An 18,825-nucleotide genomic window follows, 5' to 3' on the forward strand; every position below is an offset into this window, starting at 1 on the left:
CTGCATCTCTCTTCTGTCTCTGCATCTCTTCTGTCTCTCTATTCTATCTCTGCCTCTCTATCTCTCTTCTGTCTCTGCATCTCTCTTCTATCTCTCTATCTCTTATCTCTCTTCTATCTCTTTCTGGATCTCTTTTCTGTCTCTGCGTCTCTCCTGTCTCTATTCTATCTCTGCATCTCTTCTGCTCTGTTCTCTCTCTCTGCATCTCTCTTGTCTCTATTCTATCTCTCTCCTATCTCTGTCTCTTTCTGCATCTCTTCTGTCTATTCTATCTCTCTGCACCTCTCTTCTGTCTCTATCTCTGCCTCTGCATCTCTTTCTCTTCTATCTCTTTCTGCCTCTGCATCTCTCTGTCTCTCCTATCTCTCTGCATCTCTATCTCTCTTCTGTCTCTATCTCTCTGCATCTCTTCTGTCTCTCCTATCTCTGTCTCTTTCTGCATCTCTTGTCTCTGCATCTCTTCTGTCTCTCTCTTCTATCTCTCTCTGCCTCTCTGCATCTCTCTTGTCTCTCTCTGCATCTTTTTTCTGTCTCTATCTCTGCATCTCTTCTATTCTATCTCTGTGTCTCTTCTCTCTCTCTTCTGTCTCTGTCTCCCCCTCTCTTCTATCTCTCTGCATCTCTTCTGTCTATATTCTGTCTCTCTGCCTCTTTTCTGTATTCTATCTCTGCATCTCTTCTGTCTCTCTATACTATCTCTGCCTCTCTCTGCATCTCTATCTCTCTGCATCTCTTCTGTCTCCTATCTCTCTCTTTCTGCATCTCGTCTCTATATCTCTTCTGTCTCTCTCTGCCTCTGCATCTCTATCTCTTCTCTCATCTCTTCTGTCTCTCTATTCTATCCCTCTCTCTGCATCTGATCTCTCCTATCTCTTTCTGCATCTCTTTTCTGTCTCTCTATTCTATCTGCCTCTCATGTCTCTGCAACTCTATTTTGTATCTATCTCTGTATCTCTCTGCCTTCTCCTTCTGTGCCAGACTCACTATGCCTCTGCCTGTTCTGTCTCTGCGTCTGTCTCTCTATGCCTGTTTCTTCTGCCTCTGTCTCTGTCTCTTCTACCTGTCTCTGTGCCTTTGTCTCTCTGCCTCTGTCTCCCCCTGCCTTTCTGTCTCAGATATAAACTGAGACAGAGATAGACACGGAGGCAGAGACAGTCATAGAGATAGTGTTTCTGTGCCTCCGTGTCTATCTCTGTCTCAACAGAGGCAGAGACAGAGTCCATCTGTGCCTCTGTCTCTCTCTGTCTCTGCCTGATAGTGGCTGAGGAGGGGTGAAAGGAGACTAGGGGCTCTAGCTCACCTGACCTGGAGGTGAGACCTAGAGATGGTACATGTGGCCGGAGGGCCCCCTGGGCTCTCACCACAGCTGGCTGCACAGAAGCCCTGAGAACTTCCTGCTCGCTCCACCCTAAGGCTGCGCCCCGAAACGCACTCGCCCCCCAGGAGTGGAAGGAGCAACACAGTGTCTACACAGGCCCGCAGCAGGCCAGGGGCTCCATAAACATGAGTCTCAGTCCTGGACATCCAGAGTCCAAAGAACTTACAGTAATCAAGCTCACCTTCCTGTTTTACAGATGAACGCTGTGTCGGCCGGAAAGTGGCGATTCAGACGACGACGACGTAACACCTGAAACACCGGCCTGGCGCTGCTCCCGCTGGACAGAGCCTGGACGGGCTTGTTTTGGATCCAAGTCTCCTGTGCTCTGCGCCCCCCCCCACCCCCCAGAGGTGCCCCTTTCCCACGCACACAATGTTACGCTGCTTTGGCTGTGCAGGCTGATTTCCTCTAAACAGGAGTCAACAGTATTTGTGCCTACTGGTATGTGGCAATAGAAATGCAATGGCCATGGAAGTTATAGCAAAACTGTAGTAATCTTTCTGTGCTACTTTAACTAAGGAGAATTTGTGAAGGGGGATTGTGTATTATTTCATTTCAGAATGTATTACATGAAGATTTAGAATGTGGAAAAAAAGCTCCTCTAAAAAGTTCTCTAAAGTAAAGTGACTTGACTTGTTATTGATCAGAAGCTGACATCTTAATATTGAAAACCTACAGGAACTTAGACTAAACCACAGGAACCCTGAGTACCCGGAGCAACCTTGGGGGAAAAAAAAATGACAAATGTAGGAATCCTATACAATACTGCACAAAACGTCAGTGATTAAAACAGTATGATACTGGAATGGAAATATAGTCAAGATCCCAGAAATAACCCCATAGGTACATACATAACACACATAAACCCCATAGGTACATACATAACACACATACTTTATCACAGATGGTGTTCAGAAACTGGGCAGACACATGCAGAAGACAAAGTAGATCACATGCTACAACCATACAAAAAAATTCAAAGTAGATAAATATATACACGAAAACATAGGTGATGTGTTCCATGCTACCAGTGTTAAAGGCATCTTTGGGCACTCAATGGCAAGGGAAAATGAAAGCAAAAATAAGCTAGAATTTCATCAAATTAAAAAGCCCTGCACAGTGTAAGAAAACAGTCAGCCCACTGATTTGGCGAAGTCATGTGCACTGTCATAGGTTAATGTCCAAAACATACAACGAATCCGATTCAAAAATTGGGCTGAGACTAAACAGACATTTCTCTAAATTAGACCGATGGCCAATAGGCACAGGAAAAGTCTAAATTGAAGCAAACATAAGGTCACTTCGTATCTGTGAGAAGGGGTTACGTCAGAGACACTAGCAGCTTCTGGTGAGGGTGGGAAGAAAAACTCCAGAAATTAGACGGATGTGATCTTGGAAAATAGCATGGAGCTTCCTCCCTAAACTAAGCAGGAACTGCCACTGAGACCTGTCAGGCCCCACTTGCTAGTGTAACATCACCTCAGAGCTGTGTGCACCCTGATGCCCACCATGGCAGGTGCGCAGTGGCTGAGGGGACAGCCTACGTGCCCGCAGAAGGCTGGCTGACTGGGCAACAAGGTGGGCACAGCCCCAAGATGGAGTGCTCCTCTAATCAAAGGTGAAATCCTTCCAGGTCCAGCGAAATGAAAGCAACTCAAGGAAATTGTGTGGTGAGATAAGTCCAGAAGGATGAGGGCAAATCTGCATGCTGCCACCTGAAAGTGCCCCACAGGACACAGAGCACATGGCAGCACCAACTGAAACAGCAAAATGGGCACTGCGTGATGACAGGCTGGGGGTGGGGCGGTCTGACGATGGGGGGGGTTAAAGTAAACGATATGCACCCTCACACTGGTAACTGCTTGGGGCCCCTGCTTGCTGAGGAACTGTGTTAAAGAAAATTGTTTTAGGCTCTCCCTGGGGGCGCAGCGGGTTAAAGCACAGCACTGAGAAGCTAAAGCCACTTCCGCATGAGTTCGATCCCCGCCTGCCCCGGAGGTGACCACATGGCGCAACAGACCTCTCCTGACCTGCCCGCTGCTCCCCTCAGCAGTGGACTTCGTCGATCTGCCTGTTCTGCTCCCCGCTCTGTCTCTGGTGAAGCCTCTCACCCTCCGCATCTCTGGCCTGTACCCCAGTTCTGTACGAATAAAATAAATCTTTAAAAAAAAAATTGTTTTAAGTTCACAATTGTGCTGGAAATTAAGTTGACAATGAAAAATGACTAAAAGAATATTACATATTTCAGCTGGTTTAATAAAAAAAGCCTTTTAAATTAGAATATAGCAATAAATTTAATTGTAATTTTATTAGATAGATAAAAAAATGAGTAAAGAGTATCTTACTCATTCTTCCCCTAAAATTGGTAAGATAATGAGCGTCACAAAGAGGTTAAGGGCACAGTTCTCCTATTGGATATTCTGGGTTCCAGCCCCAACCCTACCATTCAGTAGATGAGGCACGCTGGCCACCGGGGACTGTCACTTCCTCGAGAAACGCAAGTAACAACAGTGCCTTCCTCGGAGGCTGGCAGCTTCCGAACGGCTAATCTATTTAAAGACCCTAATCAAGAGTCAGGTGGACCAGCAGCACCATAAATGCTACATCCCTGTACACAGCGATGCCAAGCATTATTCCCTTTATGGTGATAATTAGGCTTCTTGTTGTCTCATGAATAGAAGAATGCAGATTGTAATTGCACATTTATGACTATTAAGTCCTTGACACTTTAACATGTACATTATCTTCATTAACCCTCATCAAAAAAAAAAAATTGAGGCAGTAATTCAGTGTCATAAATGAGAACAGAGTGAGAGATCGAGTCAGAGGCCCAGTCACTCACTATCCTGGAATCAAACAAGATCAGGTGATGTCACGGCTCGTGGTTTCCCACCGACATGGCAGGTGCACGTGTGGGCCGTCTGTGGGTAGTGTGTGTGTGTAGTAGGCGTGGCATCAGAAATTCAAGGAAGTCACCGTGGCTCTTTCCTTGCAGAGGAAGTCCACTTATGGCTTAAGAAACTTAGCAAAGATAAGCAATAATGAGAGGCAATGCGCGGAAATGTTCATGACACACATGAGAAACAAAAAGAACAAAAAATGGGCAGAGAGCTTAGTAGGCCCTTCTCCAGAGACAGCATGCAAGTGGTGTGATGAACATGGAAAAAATGTTCATGTATTGTCAGGGAAATGCAAGTCAAAACCACAAGGAGACAGCGTTTCACACCTTGACATGGGCTACATCAGAAAGAGCAAAAGCAGTGCTGGGAGGGGAGGGAGACAAAGGACCTTCCGACACTGCTGGTGGGAATGCAGACCGGCCCAGACCCCACTGAGAACAGTATGGAGGGGTCCAAAAAGAAAATGGATCCACCGTATGATGCAGCTGTTCCACGGTTAGGTGTCTACGTGAAGAATGCAAAAGCATGAATTCAAAGGGAAACATGCAATCCTATGTTCCCTACAGCAGTATGTCCAATACCAGGTCAGAGACAAAGTGCCCAAAGGCAGATGAGTGGATCAGAAGACAATCTGTACACACTGGAATACTACTCAGCAACCAAAAAGATAAACTCATGTCATTTTCGGCAACATGGATGGAGCCGGGGAGGATTATGATAAGTGAAATATGATAGGAGAAAGAAATACCAGATGGAATGCAGAGAAACCTCAGAGACCAACTCAAAAACTAACACACTTTAGAAATCTGACTGTTAAACGGAGGCTACCGGAGGGGAGAAGGCAGGACAAGCACAAAGTGGTGAGGGAGCACAGCAAGCCATGGGTGGATTTGACGGTGGGTGTGCAAACACTTGAAAAGGCAGATCCTATCCCTAACACACAACAATATAAACCAAGGCTACCTTGATTTAAAAAAAAATCCAATCACAAAGGAATAAAGGGAAAAATTTAAAAACTCAAATCCCATACATAAAATGTAAGATAAATATATGTTAATTTTTGTAAAAGCTTAATGGTCGCGCCACTAACTCTCTTCAATTCCAGTTATCACAAAGAATGAGAGTGAAGCCTGAATGTCTCTGCCCTGTCGTCGGCCGCTTCAGGTATACAGTGACTACTTCAAGCGTGGTAGCTAGTGCGACTCGGCTGGACAGCTGCCAGACCCGCGACCGCGGCGGAGACTCCCGCCGGCTGGACAGCACCGTCATGGCAGTTTTGACCTGCCTGGTCTGCTGTATGGAGGGGCACAGGGAAGGCGCTGTGCGGCTCGGCGGTGACCTGTGTGGGGCAGTGCCTTGGGGACCCGGGCGGCACTCAGACACCAGGCGGCATTTTGCAATGTGACTGAGCTATTACTGTTTACTGGAACAATGCAACCCTAAGAACCTCTGGCCAGGAGCTAGGTCCAAGTTCCGTTGCTTAATAATTTTGTACACTTGACAGTCATTTTCTTTTTTTATACAGTAAGAAAAAAATCCCTTTTTGTGAGAAAGTTATTTGCAAACCACGACTCACGGTCAAACGCAGGGCCAGTACAATGCGTAGATGCTAACGCTGCCTCCCAGTCCAGCACCCTGGTCCATGCAGACCCAGGTGCCCTCAGAGCCCAACGGACACCAGTCCTGTCAGCAGCCCCGGGCGCCCACATTCAACTGCCATTAATACCACGTACAAGTGGTCCTTTTTGTCTTTATCTAATTTAACGGCTATCAAAACCCAGCAATACATTTCTTCAGGTCAGATAAGCTTCGTCTTGAGTATTTCCACAAGAGGAAACTTTAATGAATAATGTTTGAACTGAAGTTAGATATGTCTATTCTCATCGCTTTCATTCTCTCTAGCACCACTTATTTTTCGTCTAGATAAAACTGTGACCACTGCCCATGCCAAGAGTTAGCTAGGTTTCTGCCCAACTTACTTACCTGTTGATTCTGGTCCTTCCCCAGTCAGTCATCACTAGCCTGCGGCCATTTATGTGCTCACGTTATTCCAAAAAAAAGCACTCACACTTCTGCTGTGGCCCTTTTTGTCACTGCCCAGAATCTAGAAACCATGCATGAGAGACACGCAGGTCACCAAGAGAGGAGGCCCTGACGGGGAGTTTCCAAAGCGAGAAACACTGGTATTGCTTTCAGACTGTACGCACTCAGCCAGGACGTAAGGAGACTGGCGGTGGGGAGCGTCGATTCTAAATCACCTGGAGGTTTTGTGACAGTTGAGACTTTGTCGTACTGTGTGTCCCAGTGGCTGGAGCCCCGCCAGTGAGGTTGTCAGGGTTCCTGCATCTGGCGGCTGCAAGGGCAGGATCTGTAACTCAGACACGCATCACACTGCTACTGCTCACCGTCACCACAGACCCAACACTGGACACAACTGCTAGGCAGGTAGGAGACGCAAAGCTGAGCCCCTGAGCACCCGCTGGCCAAGCTAGTGGCGCTGGGGACCCAGGCCACAGCCATTCTCACTGCCCCGTGGCGTGAGGGCCGCCCGTCACTGTAGCGCTGGCTCGGCCTCACCCACGGAGCGCTTCTCCTCAGTAGTCTGAGGAACCTGCCCCAGGACAGCCAGTACTGTGTCCTCTCCAGTGCCCATCACAGCATCAGAGGCGGCAGCGGGTGATCAGGGCCTCGCCTGGGATGGGATTTTGTCTCTGACCCGCACGATCACTAGGGGTAACGATGCTCCAGGTCAGCATGTTTACATCTGACGTAAAAAGAAGCATCGGAAGATCAAGCTCTATTTTGAAATATGGACTTTGCCACGGACACGCACACGGGTAAGCGACTGTGGCGACTCCGAGGCCATGGCCAGCACAGAGGACACTCGTGGCCGCAAAGTCGTCTTGTGTCGTTTAGCCCAGAACAGAGAGGCAGAGAGACACGCCCCAGGCTTTCAGAGGCCTTGCTCTTCTGACCCGTCCCCGCAGGTCATGCTCTCCGTCTGCGCTGATTGGTTTACTTACTCTTTAATTTCAAAGTACAAGGGAATGCGTCTGCCTTCCTCCCCTCGGCTCTGTGGCGCAAGGGCGAGCGAACCCTCTAGCTTTTTATTCCCTGGACTCACTGCCAAAATAAATGTTGATTCTCATCTCATACTACAAGGTTAGTACATATGAGGACAACGGAACTATAATCTACAGTTACTGGACTTATTTTCATTTGCCTGGAAGCGGACACGGAGCACATTTCTGCAAAGAACCGGGCTGATGCCTCAGCCAGTCAGAAATACGAGACCGGAAGCCAAGTGCAGCCAGCGGCACGCGGCCATCACGTCAGCTGCTCAATGTGGTGACACCCACAAGCGACCGCCCCGCCCCCCAACAGGACCCGTGTGAGAGCCAGACAGCAGGAGGCACCGCTGGGCTGCAGAGGGAGAGGACCACGCGCGGCGCTCCCGCCTCCCTTCCTCTCAGCGCGAAGGCACGGGTTAGCGGTGCGGCTCATTTTTAACGTAAAGTATTGGTATATTCACACTGAAAAGATTACGTTATATGTATTTCTAATCACAGGACCACGATAAATGTTAGCCAAATGCAAGTCTCACCTATCACCATTTGTCAAAAAACAAGAGGAAAAGCTTATCGGTATCAGAATAGAATCCATTTTTCTACGTTTGATTTAAAAACCCTGACTGAGCATTGCTAAGTATTAACAGACAAGTGGGGTTAAAATTACCGAGTTTTTATGTAGATGACTGGATTAAAAGATGTGGTACTTATACTCAATGGAATCTTACTCAGCAACCAAAAAAAAAAAGAAACACATGCCTTTTGCAGCAACATGGATGGAGCTGGAAAAGATCGTGCTTAGTGAGATAAGCCAGAAAGAAAGGGAAAAATACCGATGGTTTCTCTCACAGGAGTATAAAGGACCAGGGGAGAAATAATAATAATAAGAAGAAGAATGAACAGCCATATACCAGAGGCATTTTGTGGGGGTGGAGTGGGGGGTGGGATCAAAAACTGGGGGAGGGGCGGGAAGTGCACTGGACCATGGCGATGGCATACGGGTGACTTGGTGATGGGAAGCCCACGGGATGACAACTGAGACAGAAAAAGGCACATAATGATGTAAAAACAGACTATTCTATTATTAAAAATAAATCACCGAGTTTTTGGCCCTCCCTGGTGGCACAGCAACCAACTGTAGACAAACATCCAAACAATAATCCTAGTAAAATGGCAATATAATATTTTTATGTATTTTCTTGCTTAATGTACAGTTCAGAACCTCAAGCTTTTCCATGTCAAGCCAGCAGTCGTACTGGCAGTAGCGCGGCTCTTCCTCCCTTCACCACACAACTGTGACGGTTGTGCAGGGATGAGCAGAGAGGCGGCAGGGCACACACGGACAGCCCCCCCCCTCCTCAAGGCAGCTTCTGGAAGGCGATGGTCACACCTGAGGTGTCCTGTCCCATAAAGGACAAAGCTAACGGGAGCTGGCCAGAGCTGCTGCAGGGCACCCCATGCTTCACCCCCCACGCCCCGGTAGGTGTGTGGCCGGATGCACTGCAGCAGGAGATGAAGCCTGCGCAGGAGGCAGCGGCGACACAGCATGTGGACAACAGGCGACAAGACAGAAGCATCAAATTAAAAGGTGCTAGAAAGACACAGAAAAAGGACAGTGGGGCTTGAGCTGCCAGTCACAATGAATGTGTTGTTGCCACCCTCTGCTCGCCCCATCTGCGGGGCCACCATATGCGCGGACACGCTGACAGTACCTTTCTTTTTGCCTTGAGCTGCTCGTGGTACTTGTCACAGGTGTCCCCTGGGACCTCTCCTCCCCACAGAGTGATTCCCACGATGGTGTAGGTGACGCCCATGACGAGCAGGGGAAAGCAGTAGACCAGGACGATGACAATAATGTGGTAGCTGCAGGGAGGAAGACCAGGCTGAAGGGTGTGTGGGGACGAACACGGAGTCGCGTTTCCACTCACAGCTCAGGTGCCCAATTACGGCCATGGCTTCTCTCAGGCCTCACTTCACCACCCGCACACGCCTCACTGTTGTCGAGGGCTTGAGGCCCCGGCTGGCTCGGGACTCAGGCCTCAGCTCGGCTCAGCCAGTTCCTAGCTAACCTGAGGTGTCAGGAAAGGGACAGAGCGCCCTCAACACCTGACAGGGGCTCCCGCCCACGTGGGCCTGTCTGTCCCTGAACACTGACCTACTTCACATCAACTGGTTTCCTCCAAGTGAAAAGAAAAAGGTGAGCAGATGCTGCGAGCCATGCTGGACCCACAAGGGAGCGTGCGGTGACGTGGGCGGCCAGGCAGAGACGCGCGGGCCCGTCACAGACGCTCGGATGCAGCTACCCAGTTTAGCCATTGCTCTCCACTAGGGAGGGCCGGGGGGCCCACGTCCCCCAGTGGGGTCACTGCGGTGGCCCGGAGTCTCCCTGCTGTCTTCGGTTTCCGGCTCCCCGACTGAGCCCCCACGTGAAGACAGGGGGATGATTCATCAGTGCGAACTACTGTTGTAATGATTTCATTTTGTGACTAAGACTCCCCAAGGTGACGGGGAGACCACAGTCCTCAGTGTAGTAATGCTGCCTGGTGTATTTCTGAGAGAATAACATTTTTCTTCAAATTTCTGGAATCTGGGTAGAATTGAGCTACACAGAACAGCTGCCATACAAGATAATGACGTTCATGTGATTTGTTATTTTTAGAGGGAAAAATAGGTCACGAGGTTTTTATTTTCTTGAAATAAAAATTTAAATGCCAATAGTAGAAAATAAATTTCACCCAATTACCTGTTTCTGTATTCCCTTTCTGCTTTTCATAAGGGGGGTTCCAGAACAGGAAACGCTGACTCCCCCCACGGAGCGTCCTTGTTTCCTTCCCGACAGAGTACGTCTCTGGGACGCTGAGACGGCACAGGAGCCAGGCTCCCCGCTGCCGCCCAAAGTCTCCCGCAAGAGGGACCCACCCGAGACCTCTGCCCACTCTCCGGCCAGCAGCCCGCCTCCCTGCGCGCCCCGCGGTGCCTCCAGCGCTCCACCACCTCCCCGGGACGCCAGGTGGGGGAGGTTCCCCAGCTCGGCCCTGGTGACCTGAGCTGCCTGACTGACCGGAGCACACGTAGGCGTTTTACACAACGTGTTTCCTTTCCAGGCAAGTGAGAGCCCGGGAGGGAAATGTTTCGCATTTGCCAGCTACAGCCCACAGTACCATAAGCATATGAATGAAACTGTAAATCACAACAGAGAATTAACTTACGTGAAATGTTGTTTGGGACCTTCTGGCCACTGCACGTAGCAGAGCGTGCGGCCCGGCATGACTTTGGTTTTGGAGTACAGACACTGAGGGAAGGCCAGCAGGAACGCCAGGACCCAGATGCTTGCGATGACCAGTTTGGTGGCGGTGGCAGACAGTCTGGGCTTCAAGGGGTCAATAATGGCCATATACCTGCATGAAAACAAGCAAAGCCATTTTGTGGGTTCTCTACAGGAAGAATGCAAACTATCCAAGATCTAGAAACTCACCTACATGTGTACGTCAGTCAACCCAATAAAGAAGCAACTCAAAGAAATGCGGGCAGCAGAGCGACAATGTCTGTGGAAAGGACACAGACCGCCACCAGGCGTACCTGAGAGGCGCGTGGCTCTCACAGGGAGGCAGCCCCAGACCACCATGCGCTCCCGCGGACGCCAGTGCGAAGGGCCCAGAGGCAGCAAAGGGAGGGAATACAGACTGCCAACCCTGTGGGAGACGGCAGGGAGGCTGCTCAGGATATCACGCCATGGCCCAGCAACTCCACTCCTGGGTAGCTACCACAGAAAGCACAAGCACTGACCTGGAGGAATACATCCACTCCCCTGCTCAGCGTGGTGCTGCTGAACTGCCCCCTGACGCGAGTTAAGGTAAAGATGTGGCCCCACATACACAGTGGGATACTGCTCGGCACGGAAAATGTAGCTACAGTTACTCTAACAGTATGGATGGACTTGAAGGGATGATGTAAAGTGAAATAATTCAGAAGGACGAAGATAGACTGGACTTTTCACTGACGTGCAATACGGAACAAGGGCGGGCAACAGCACTAAGCCAGACGGACCCTAACCACGTGGAGCAGGCCACCAGGAGGGAGGGCGCAGGCGCAGAGCTGGGAGGGGCTCCGGGGCGCCACATTTACCTGAAGGACTGAGTCTGAGCCCCGCCCACGTGGAGTCCTAGGGAAGGCGGTACACAGGGAACAGTGCAGCGTGGGCCGCAGGGCTGTCTTTCAGGAAACAAGGGGGTGAGGGGTTGTTGTGCGGAGTCAGCACCCACGCGCGCCGACAGTGGAGTCCTAGGGTCCAGGCAGATGTGGATCCATCCTCTGCTGTCACTTACTTAATCGTTTTGAACCTCAGCTTCACGCTAAAAATAGAAATCGGAACACCTACCACCTAGAAGTCAAGACCTAGAGACAGTCCAAGGAGGGTACTGACCGTCCGGTGAGGTGCCCAGCACCTTGCCGGTGTTCGCAAGTGTCTGCTGGGCGAACTGGAGAGGCCCAGAGGAAGGACTGGAACTCACGAGTTCTGCAGCCAAATGCCCGACCGCGGAGGCAGACCTCCAAAGTACGAGTTCTGTACCTCGACATCTCCAGTTTTTCTATTTTACGTTTGAAAAGGAAATTACGAAGAGCAGCTATGAAAAGCTACTACAAAGGATGAGCTGTTTCAGTGAGGCAGATGGGGAACACCCCACTTTCAAGCGTCGGAGGGAAGTTCAGCTCCCAGACAGGGAGGAGCGAGGCAGGTCTGACTGAGGCTGTGTCTTGCTCAGAGCTGAGCTGCTACTGCATCACAGAGATTTTACTGACTGTTCACTGTGTGTAAGTAACATAGGAAAATATATTTCAGGTTCTATAAATGTGCTTACACACGATTTTTATGGTGCGTTATTTTGGAAAACTGCAAGTTCTGATTATGGTAACTAAACTCGAACTATATTCATTTTGATAAAATTAACTTAATTCTGGAAAATTGATATCCAGTTTAAAATACCATGTAGTATGACTAACTGCCAAATTCTGGCTCACATGCAGAGAAGAAAAAACGACATGCCAAACTGTATCTTTTGCATTTTTTTCTGTGGCCAAACATAAGGTACTGTTTGCTTCAAGTTTGCTGTTGGCCACTCCGGTGGCCTCATCTGTGAGTACTGTCCACTAAGTACTTGTCTGTACTCTGTATGTTGTTTAGAGCCTGTGTCTTTCTTCAAAATGACTTATTGCTAAGTTTCTTGATTTCTGCTTTTAATTTACAAGACTGCTTTACAGATGTACTTTTCAAAGTCTTACATATTTCTTAACTCTGGTCCTCTTTGGTGGTATCTGTAATTTTGAGATTGACCAAATTCTGGGGAAAAGCCACCATTTTCCACGTTAGAAGTTTTTTAACCCACTTGTATCTTTTTTAGTTAAAGTGGATTTCTTATATGTATCATGCAGTTACATTTTGCTTTTTTAATGCAATCTGATCTCTGCTTTTTAATTCAGTTTAGACCATTTATACTTAATATAGTTATTGAAATAAGTCATTTCAAAATTAGCATTTGTTTTCTTTTTGACTCATCTGTCCTTTTCTCATTCTTTTTCTCCTGATTTTATTATCTGAACTTTTTGGGTAATGTTTCATTTTATTTCTTTTTTGGCTTAAAGATGTTTTTGTGCGTGTAGTTGCTTTATATAGTACATTTGAAACTAAATCACAGTGTAAGTATTAAGCCATTTCACAAGTAGTACAGAAACCTAACCTTTCACTTATATTATGATGTGTGCAAAATCTTCAAAATATTCTATGGCAGTATTTTCATTCAAGGCTAAGTATTACTTAAGCCCAACACATTTTACCTTTAAGAGGAAGTCATTTAAAATGAGGGGAATTCACTTTCCTACTCCTTTTGTAACTGTTACACAGGGTTAGTTCTTCAGCAGATACGCTGTGACTTACCTGTCTTTTTTACTTAGCCATCAATTACTCAAAGAAAGCATCCTTAGCTTATTATGTGCGACAGCTAATACACAGACGTGAATGCTCTACATTAAAAAACCATGAAAACATTGTTTAGGGGAGTAAAGTGAACACTTCAAAGAAAACCAAGCGCTTGTGTCTGAAGTGAACTCTGCTGTGGCGCCGCCTCCCCGCTCCTGGCGGCCGAGACAGGGTGGCCACCCAGCGCAGCACGGCCAGGCGAGTCACAGGACTGACCCTAAGTGTGTGGTACACAGAAATCCAATTACGCAGTCGTGTCAGTAAGTCTATTTTACAGAAAAGAAAATGGAGCCTTAAAGAGCTTCAGTAAATTGTTTACACTAAAATTCCAGTGCTTACCACCTGGGTTATTTCACTCATGTCATCCACGACTGGCCGGGGTCACGAGCAGGTGAGTGGCAGGGCTGCCAGCTGAGCCCAGGGGCGGCAGGCCCTGCCGTCCCAGCGCGGCCCGACCCACGTGTGTGCCCCACCCACCCTCTGCCACCGCTGCCCCCCACTCTCTCATGCCTGCGGGGTCAGGGCACGTGCCACTTTAGCACCCATGTCTGGCATGCAGTATGTGTTCAGTATCAACGACTCAGCAAGCGAAAGACGGTTCTTTGCTGGGGAGTCACGGAGACTGACCTTCAACTTGTCTCCAGACCAGAGGAGCTGGTTGAGTGAAAAGAATGACGAGCAAGTGGCCGATTCAGACTCCAGAGGCCCCGGAAGTCAGCAGCGGCACTGTGGAGCCCCGGGCTGGGGCCGGGCCGGCCTTCTCTGCTGGTGCCAGGGGTCACAGCTGCCACTCTAAAGAGTGAACTAACGCCACGGCGGACCGTGGACGGGAAGGCAAAGCAAAAGCCTTTCGAGAGTCACAAGTAGAATCTCGCTCTCTGAATCCCAAGCATCCATGTGCAGCTGCGATGGCATGAAGCCAGCACCTGCGAACAGGCGTGTCTGCTCCCAGCGTGTGCCTGCACGGCCAGCTCTTCCTGGCGGCGCCTGAGCCGGGGCGGACTTGCCAGGAGATGTGGCTTCGCTGGACACTCCCGCACTAGCAGAATGTTTCCCTTTCTGTTTGTCCTGAAGAACTATGCATCCAACCTGGATATCCAGACAGTGTTTTCTGACTAGGGAGAGAAGTGGACAGCACAGCAGCGAGTCCTGGCTGGAGACTGCAGCAAGGATCACTCAGAGCAAGCTGCGGCGTCTCACTGACTTCGTGCCAATTAGTTTAATGCCAGAAAGCAGTTTCTAACACTCAGCAGAACACTTTCATTTGAATTGTACGAAAGCAATCAACTTCTCAAAAAATAAAAAGTAGTTACTTATGAAGTGTATCTGAGGATTTTGAAAGCTCAGGCTGGCATTTTTGCCATTCTGGGTCCACCCTGTATCGCGGCTCACTGAGCGGTACTGGGATGCCCCAGACACCGGCGCTAGGATGAACTGTCCGCAGAACTCACGGTTCTGTGGCGCAGACACCAATCACGTGATCTCCCCAGGGCAGACAAGTGCACAGGCTAGACAAGTGCCACGTCGACACATTTCTGGGAGAGACAGCTGAAGGGTGCCGCTTCTCTCCCTAAAGCAGAGGCATGGAGGCTGGGGGCAGAGCGTGGGGGCGACTAAGGCCGTGTCTGGGAGAAGAAGCCGTACGGGGACGCAGCCACGTGAATGGTATTTTCATGGGTCAAACTGGGACCCTAAGAAAGCCTGGGGAGGTGCTAACTTCCATCACAGGATGTGCCCTCACCTGAAGCAGCTTTTCTATCAGCAATAAGCCAAAACAGGCCACAGCGCCGGCCCTAAAGGGGAACTGCAGACAGCGGCGCATGGAAGGACTCGGCGAGGGCAGCACCCCGGGCTGGGGGCTGGGAGCTGCCAGCCGGGGCGACCCGGTGGGTGGGTGGGGACGCATCAGCCCCGTGCCAGCGGCGGCTGCATTCTGCAGGACGAGGAAGCCCCGCTGGCCGGGCGGCTCACCGGCCGCCCTGAGGGAGCCTTGGTGACCACGGGGCTGAGCGCCGAGGCGGCGTGGACCGGAGGGCGCCGAGTCCCGCGCCAGAGAAGCGCGCAGGTCGGGGGCAGGGAGAGGCTCCGTGTGCTGACCGAGGTCTCACAAAGGCAGGAACTGCTGCCCCCGTCCATGTTGACTGTGTTCCTGGCGCTATTCTCAGAGCTTCAGTTTAATCCATTTAATCCTTAAATGCTAATTACTTACACTAATTACAAAATGGTTTGTGTCAAAATGCTACATCATTAGTGAGCATTATATGCAACAATTTCTCAGAGAATTAGAAATGCTTTTCTATATTGACAATATTAAGCTTTTTGCTAGAGATTATGTCTTGTTAATTCTATCTCTGATAAATAAAAAAATCAGGAGAATTATTTAATCCATGAGCTATTATAAAATCATAAATCATATTTTTTGAGGTCCAATATGCTAACATTTTGAGTTTCCATTTTGTTGCTTCCCAAACAAAATGGAAAAGCACACTACATAAACTCTTTATATGTCAGTATTACATGTAAAATACTAAAAAACTGAATCTTTAAAAGTTTTTTTTTGTAAACACTAATAGCACATTAAAAAATATATTTATTTATGCACGCAGAACTGGGGTACAGGCCAGAGGTTCAGGGGCAGTGAGAGGCTTCACCAGAGAGAGTGGGGAGCAGAACAGGCAGATCAATGAAGTACACTGCTGAGGGGAGCAGCAGGCGGGTCAGGAGAGGTCTGCCGTGCCCTGTGGGTCACCTCTGGGGCTGGGGATAGAACTTGCACTGAAGCAGTTGTGGCTTGCTTTGCAGTGCTGTGTCCTCAACTGCTGTGCCACCAGGGAAGGTCTTTAAATGATTTTAATTCCCGGGCCCTCCCTGGTGGCGCAGAGGGTTGAAGCACAGCACTAAGAAGCTTAAGCCACTTCCACATGAGTTCGATCCCCGCCTATTCCGGAGGTGACCACGTGGCGCGGCAGACCTCTCCTGACCCGCCCGCTGCTCCCCTCAGCAGTGTACTTCGTCCATCTGCATGTTCTGATCCCCTCTCTGTTCCTGGTGAATCCTCTCACCCTCTGTATCTCTGGCCTGTACCCCAGCTCTGTATAAAAAAAAAAAAAAAAAGATTTTAATTCCCAGGGCCCTCCCTGGTGGTGCAACACTAAGAATTGAGACCCATTTACACCATCAGGTAATAAAGTCACACAGAAGGATGAAATGTGATTGTTTCGACAATAAAGGAGGGAATTTGAAAATTAAGTGTTGCAAAGTTAAGTCAGATGACAAAAACAAATACCAGACAATCACATAGCGAACAGTCAATAACATAAAGACGTCACCGAACAGGGGACCTCAACAACCCCAAGGGCTCTGAGGTTAAGTGGGAAGGGGAAGAACGCAGACCAGGGACACAGCGATGGGACTGAAAGAAAAATTAAAAACAGGAAGAAAGCTTTACACTGGTGAACACGTTCAACGGCCCCATGAGCGTGGGAATTCAAAAATTTCACTGAGTGATGACTAAACAGGCACAGAGAAGCGGACAAAAATAAAAAAAAAAAATCTCTAATTTAAAACAAACCGGAGAGAGACACTGTAGTACGAGTCAGGGCCTCACCAGCAGGAAGACAGCAGGCGTGAATGCTGCTGCCGACTGAGCCCTGCATGATAGTGCCCGGGACAGGGAATCTTACGACGAGAGATCTGGAAACAATGCAAGGATACAAGGGGATGCGCTACTGCCAAAGGGGAGCTGGTCAAGAAGCAGTTAACAGTGAAGCAACAGCTTTCAGGAAGGGTTGAATGAGGGATCAGAAAAAGTTACAGTAAAGTCAAAACCCAAATTAACAAGCAATAATAAATTCAAGATACTCTGTAGGGGAAGGGGAGGGGTGACAACAGGGGAGGGATGGTGCCGGGGTGACCTGGTTCTGGAAATTTCACATGCAGCAAGCACACATCGTACAAAAAGGAGGAGTAAGCTGAGAGGAGCAAGCATACATTGTACAAAAAGGAAGGATGATGTAAAATACACATAAACCAAAAAATAAATAGATCTATCAAGCATTAATAGAACACTCCAGACAAAAACTATACGTTATCCTCAAGTGAACATGGAATACTCAAGAAATACCATATATTGGGACACAAGTCAATTTTAATGTAGCTACAAAGATACAAATCATACCAAGTACTCTTTCTGACAAGAAGGCCACACAGTTATCCACTCAACATGAATCGAGTTTGTCAGACTTAACCTACCCAAGGAATGAAGAACCTACGGGGTGAGAACTACAGTGGTCATTTCAGACTTTAGGGGGTAACACAGGAAGTGAAAACATTCCATGCTCACGGATGGGGAGAATCAATAGATTTATAATAATTACAATCTTTCTGCAAAGTAAGGTTCAACATAGAGCAATATATCAAAATTTAGTGCAACCACCATCAATATAACAACAGTATTCTCCAAAGAAATTGAAAAGCTTCATAACAGAACTCAGTAATCCTGAGAACACAGGAGACGAGGAGATGCTACATTAACTGCCCTCAAGTTATGCTTTAAAGCAACAGCTCCTGAAATGCTAGGGTACTGCATCACAGCAGGCGTGCCTCAATGGAACAGAACTGAAAGCCCAGAAACCAACACTCATACGTGTTGGTACCTAATTTATGATAAAGCAGCCAAGACTGCCTGACTGGGAAAAGGCATGATGCTGGGAGAGACAGGGTGCTGGGGAAGGTAACATGTGAGGTCGCATCACTCCCCAACTCCCCCCGCCCCCCCCAAAAAAAGTATACATGGATCAAAGATTTCAATATAAGAACTGCAACAATACTAGATGAAAACTCTGTTGCTATGTTTTACACCATCAATGAAAGTAGAAACAAAGATTTTACACAGTAAAATAAAATATAATTAGACCAAACAATATCCTATTGAAAGGGAGAAATGTTACATAAAAGAAGCTTTCAGAATTCAACAACAAAAATCCACTTAATAAATGGGACAGCAGATCTCAACAGACAATTCACCAAGGAGAATATCCCGAGGGCCAAAAGGAATGTAGAAAAATGTTCGTCATGTCACTAACATAATGAGATATAACCTCATATCTGTGAGATTCGTACAATTTAAAAAGACCCCTAAAGGAGTGCTGGAGTGATGAGGAAAAAGAACCCTACTGTACTGCTCATGGGAATGTAAACTGGTACAACCATTTTGGATTCACCTTCAACAGCTGAAACGGAAATGACCCAGCAAACCCCTTCTCAGCCTGTGTTCAAAGGAGGGGAATTGCCAACTCCTGAAACTACAGTTTCCATTTCACTGCAGAACTAGTCACAGTCAGGAGGCTGGAAGCAGCTTCAGTGCTCATGGAAAACAGAATGGATCAAGATGGTGTACTCTACCACACAACGGAACACCGTTAGGCCAAGGACAAATGAAATATTGGCATTTATTGCAAAGAGGGATAACATGTATTAAAACAAGTTAGAGTGACAAAATAATAG

At 48.2% G+C, this 18,825-nt stretch overlaps 1 protein-coding gene across 1 annotated transcript in view; it reads right to left on the reverse strand.

Moving 5' to 3' along the window:
* Positions 1-18,825, reverse strand: part of TACR3 (tachykinin receptor 3) — a gene marked incomplete at its 5' end in the record, with an annotated part of 40,957 nt that overhangs the window by 12,443 nt on the left and 9,689 nt on the right. Inside the window, 2 exons of the mRNA XM_004686459.2 lie at positions 9,059-9,209; positions 10,556-10,744. Of these exons, the coding sequence (XP_004686516.1) occupies positions 9,059-9,209; positions 10,556-10,744 (340 nt within the window). The remainder of the gene's footprint in view (positions 1-9,058; positions 9,210-10,555; positions 10,745-18,825) is intronic.

This window comes from Condylura cristata, unplaced genomic scaffold (genome assembly GCF_000260355.1).
Source record: "Condylura cristata isolate star-nosed mole 26May11 unplaced genomic scaffold, ConCri1.0 scaffold00021, whole genome shotgun sequence".
Taxonomy (NCBI): domain Eukaryota; kingdom Metazoa; phylum Chordata; class Mammalia; order Eulipotyphla; family Talpidae; genus Condylura; species Condylura cristata.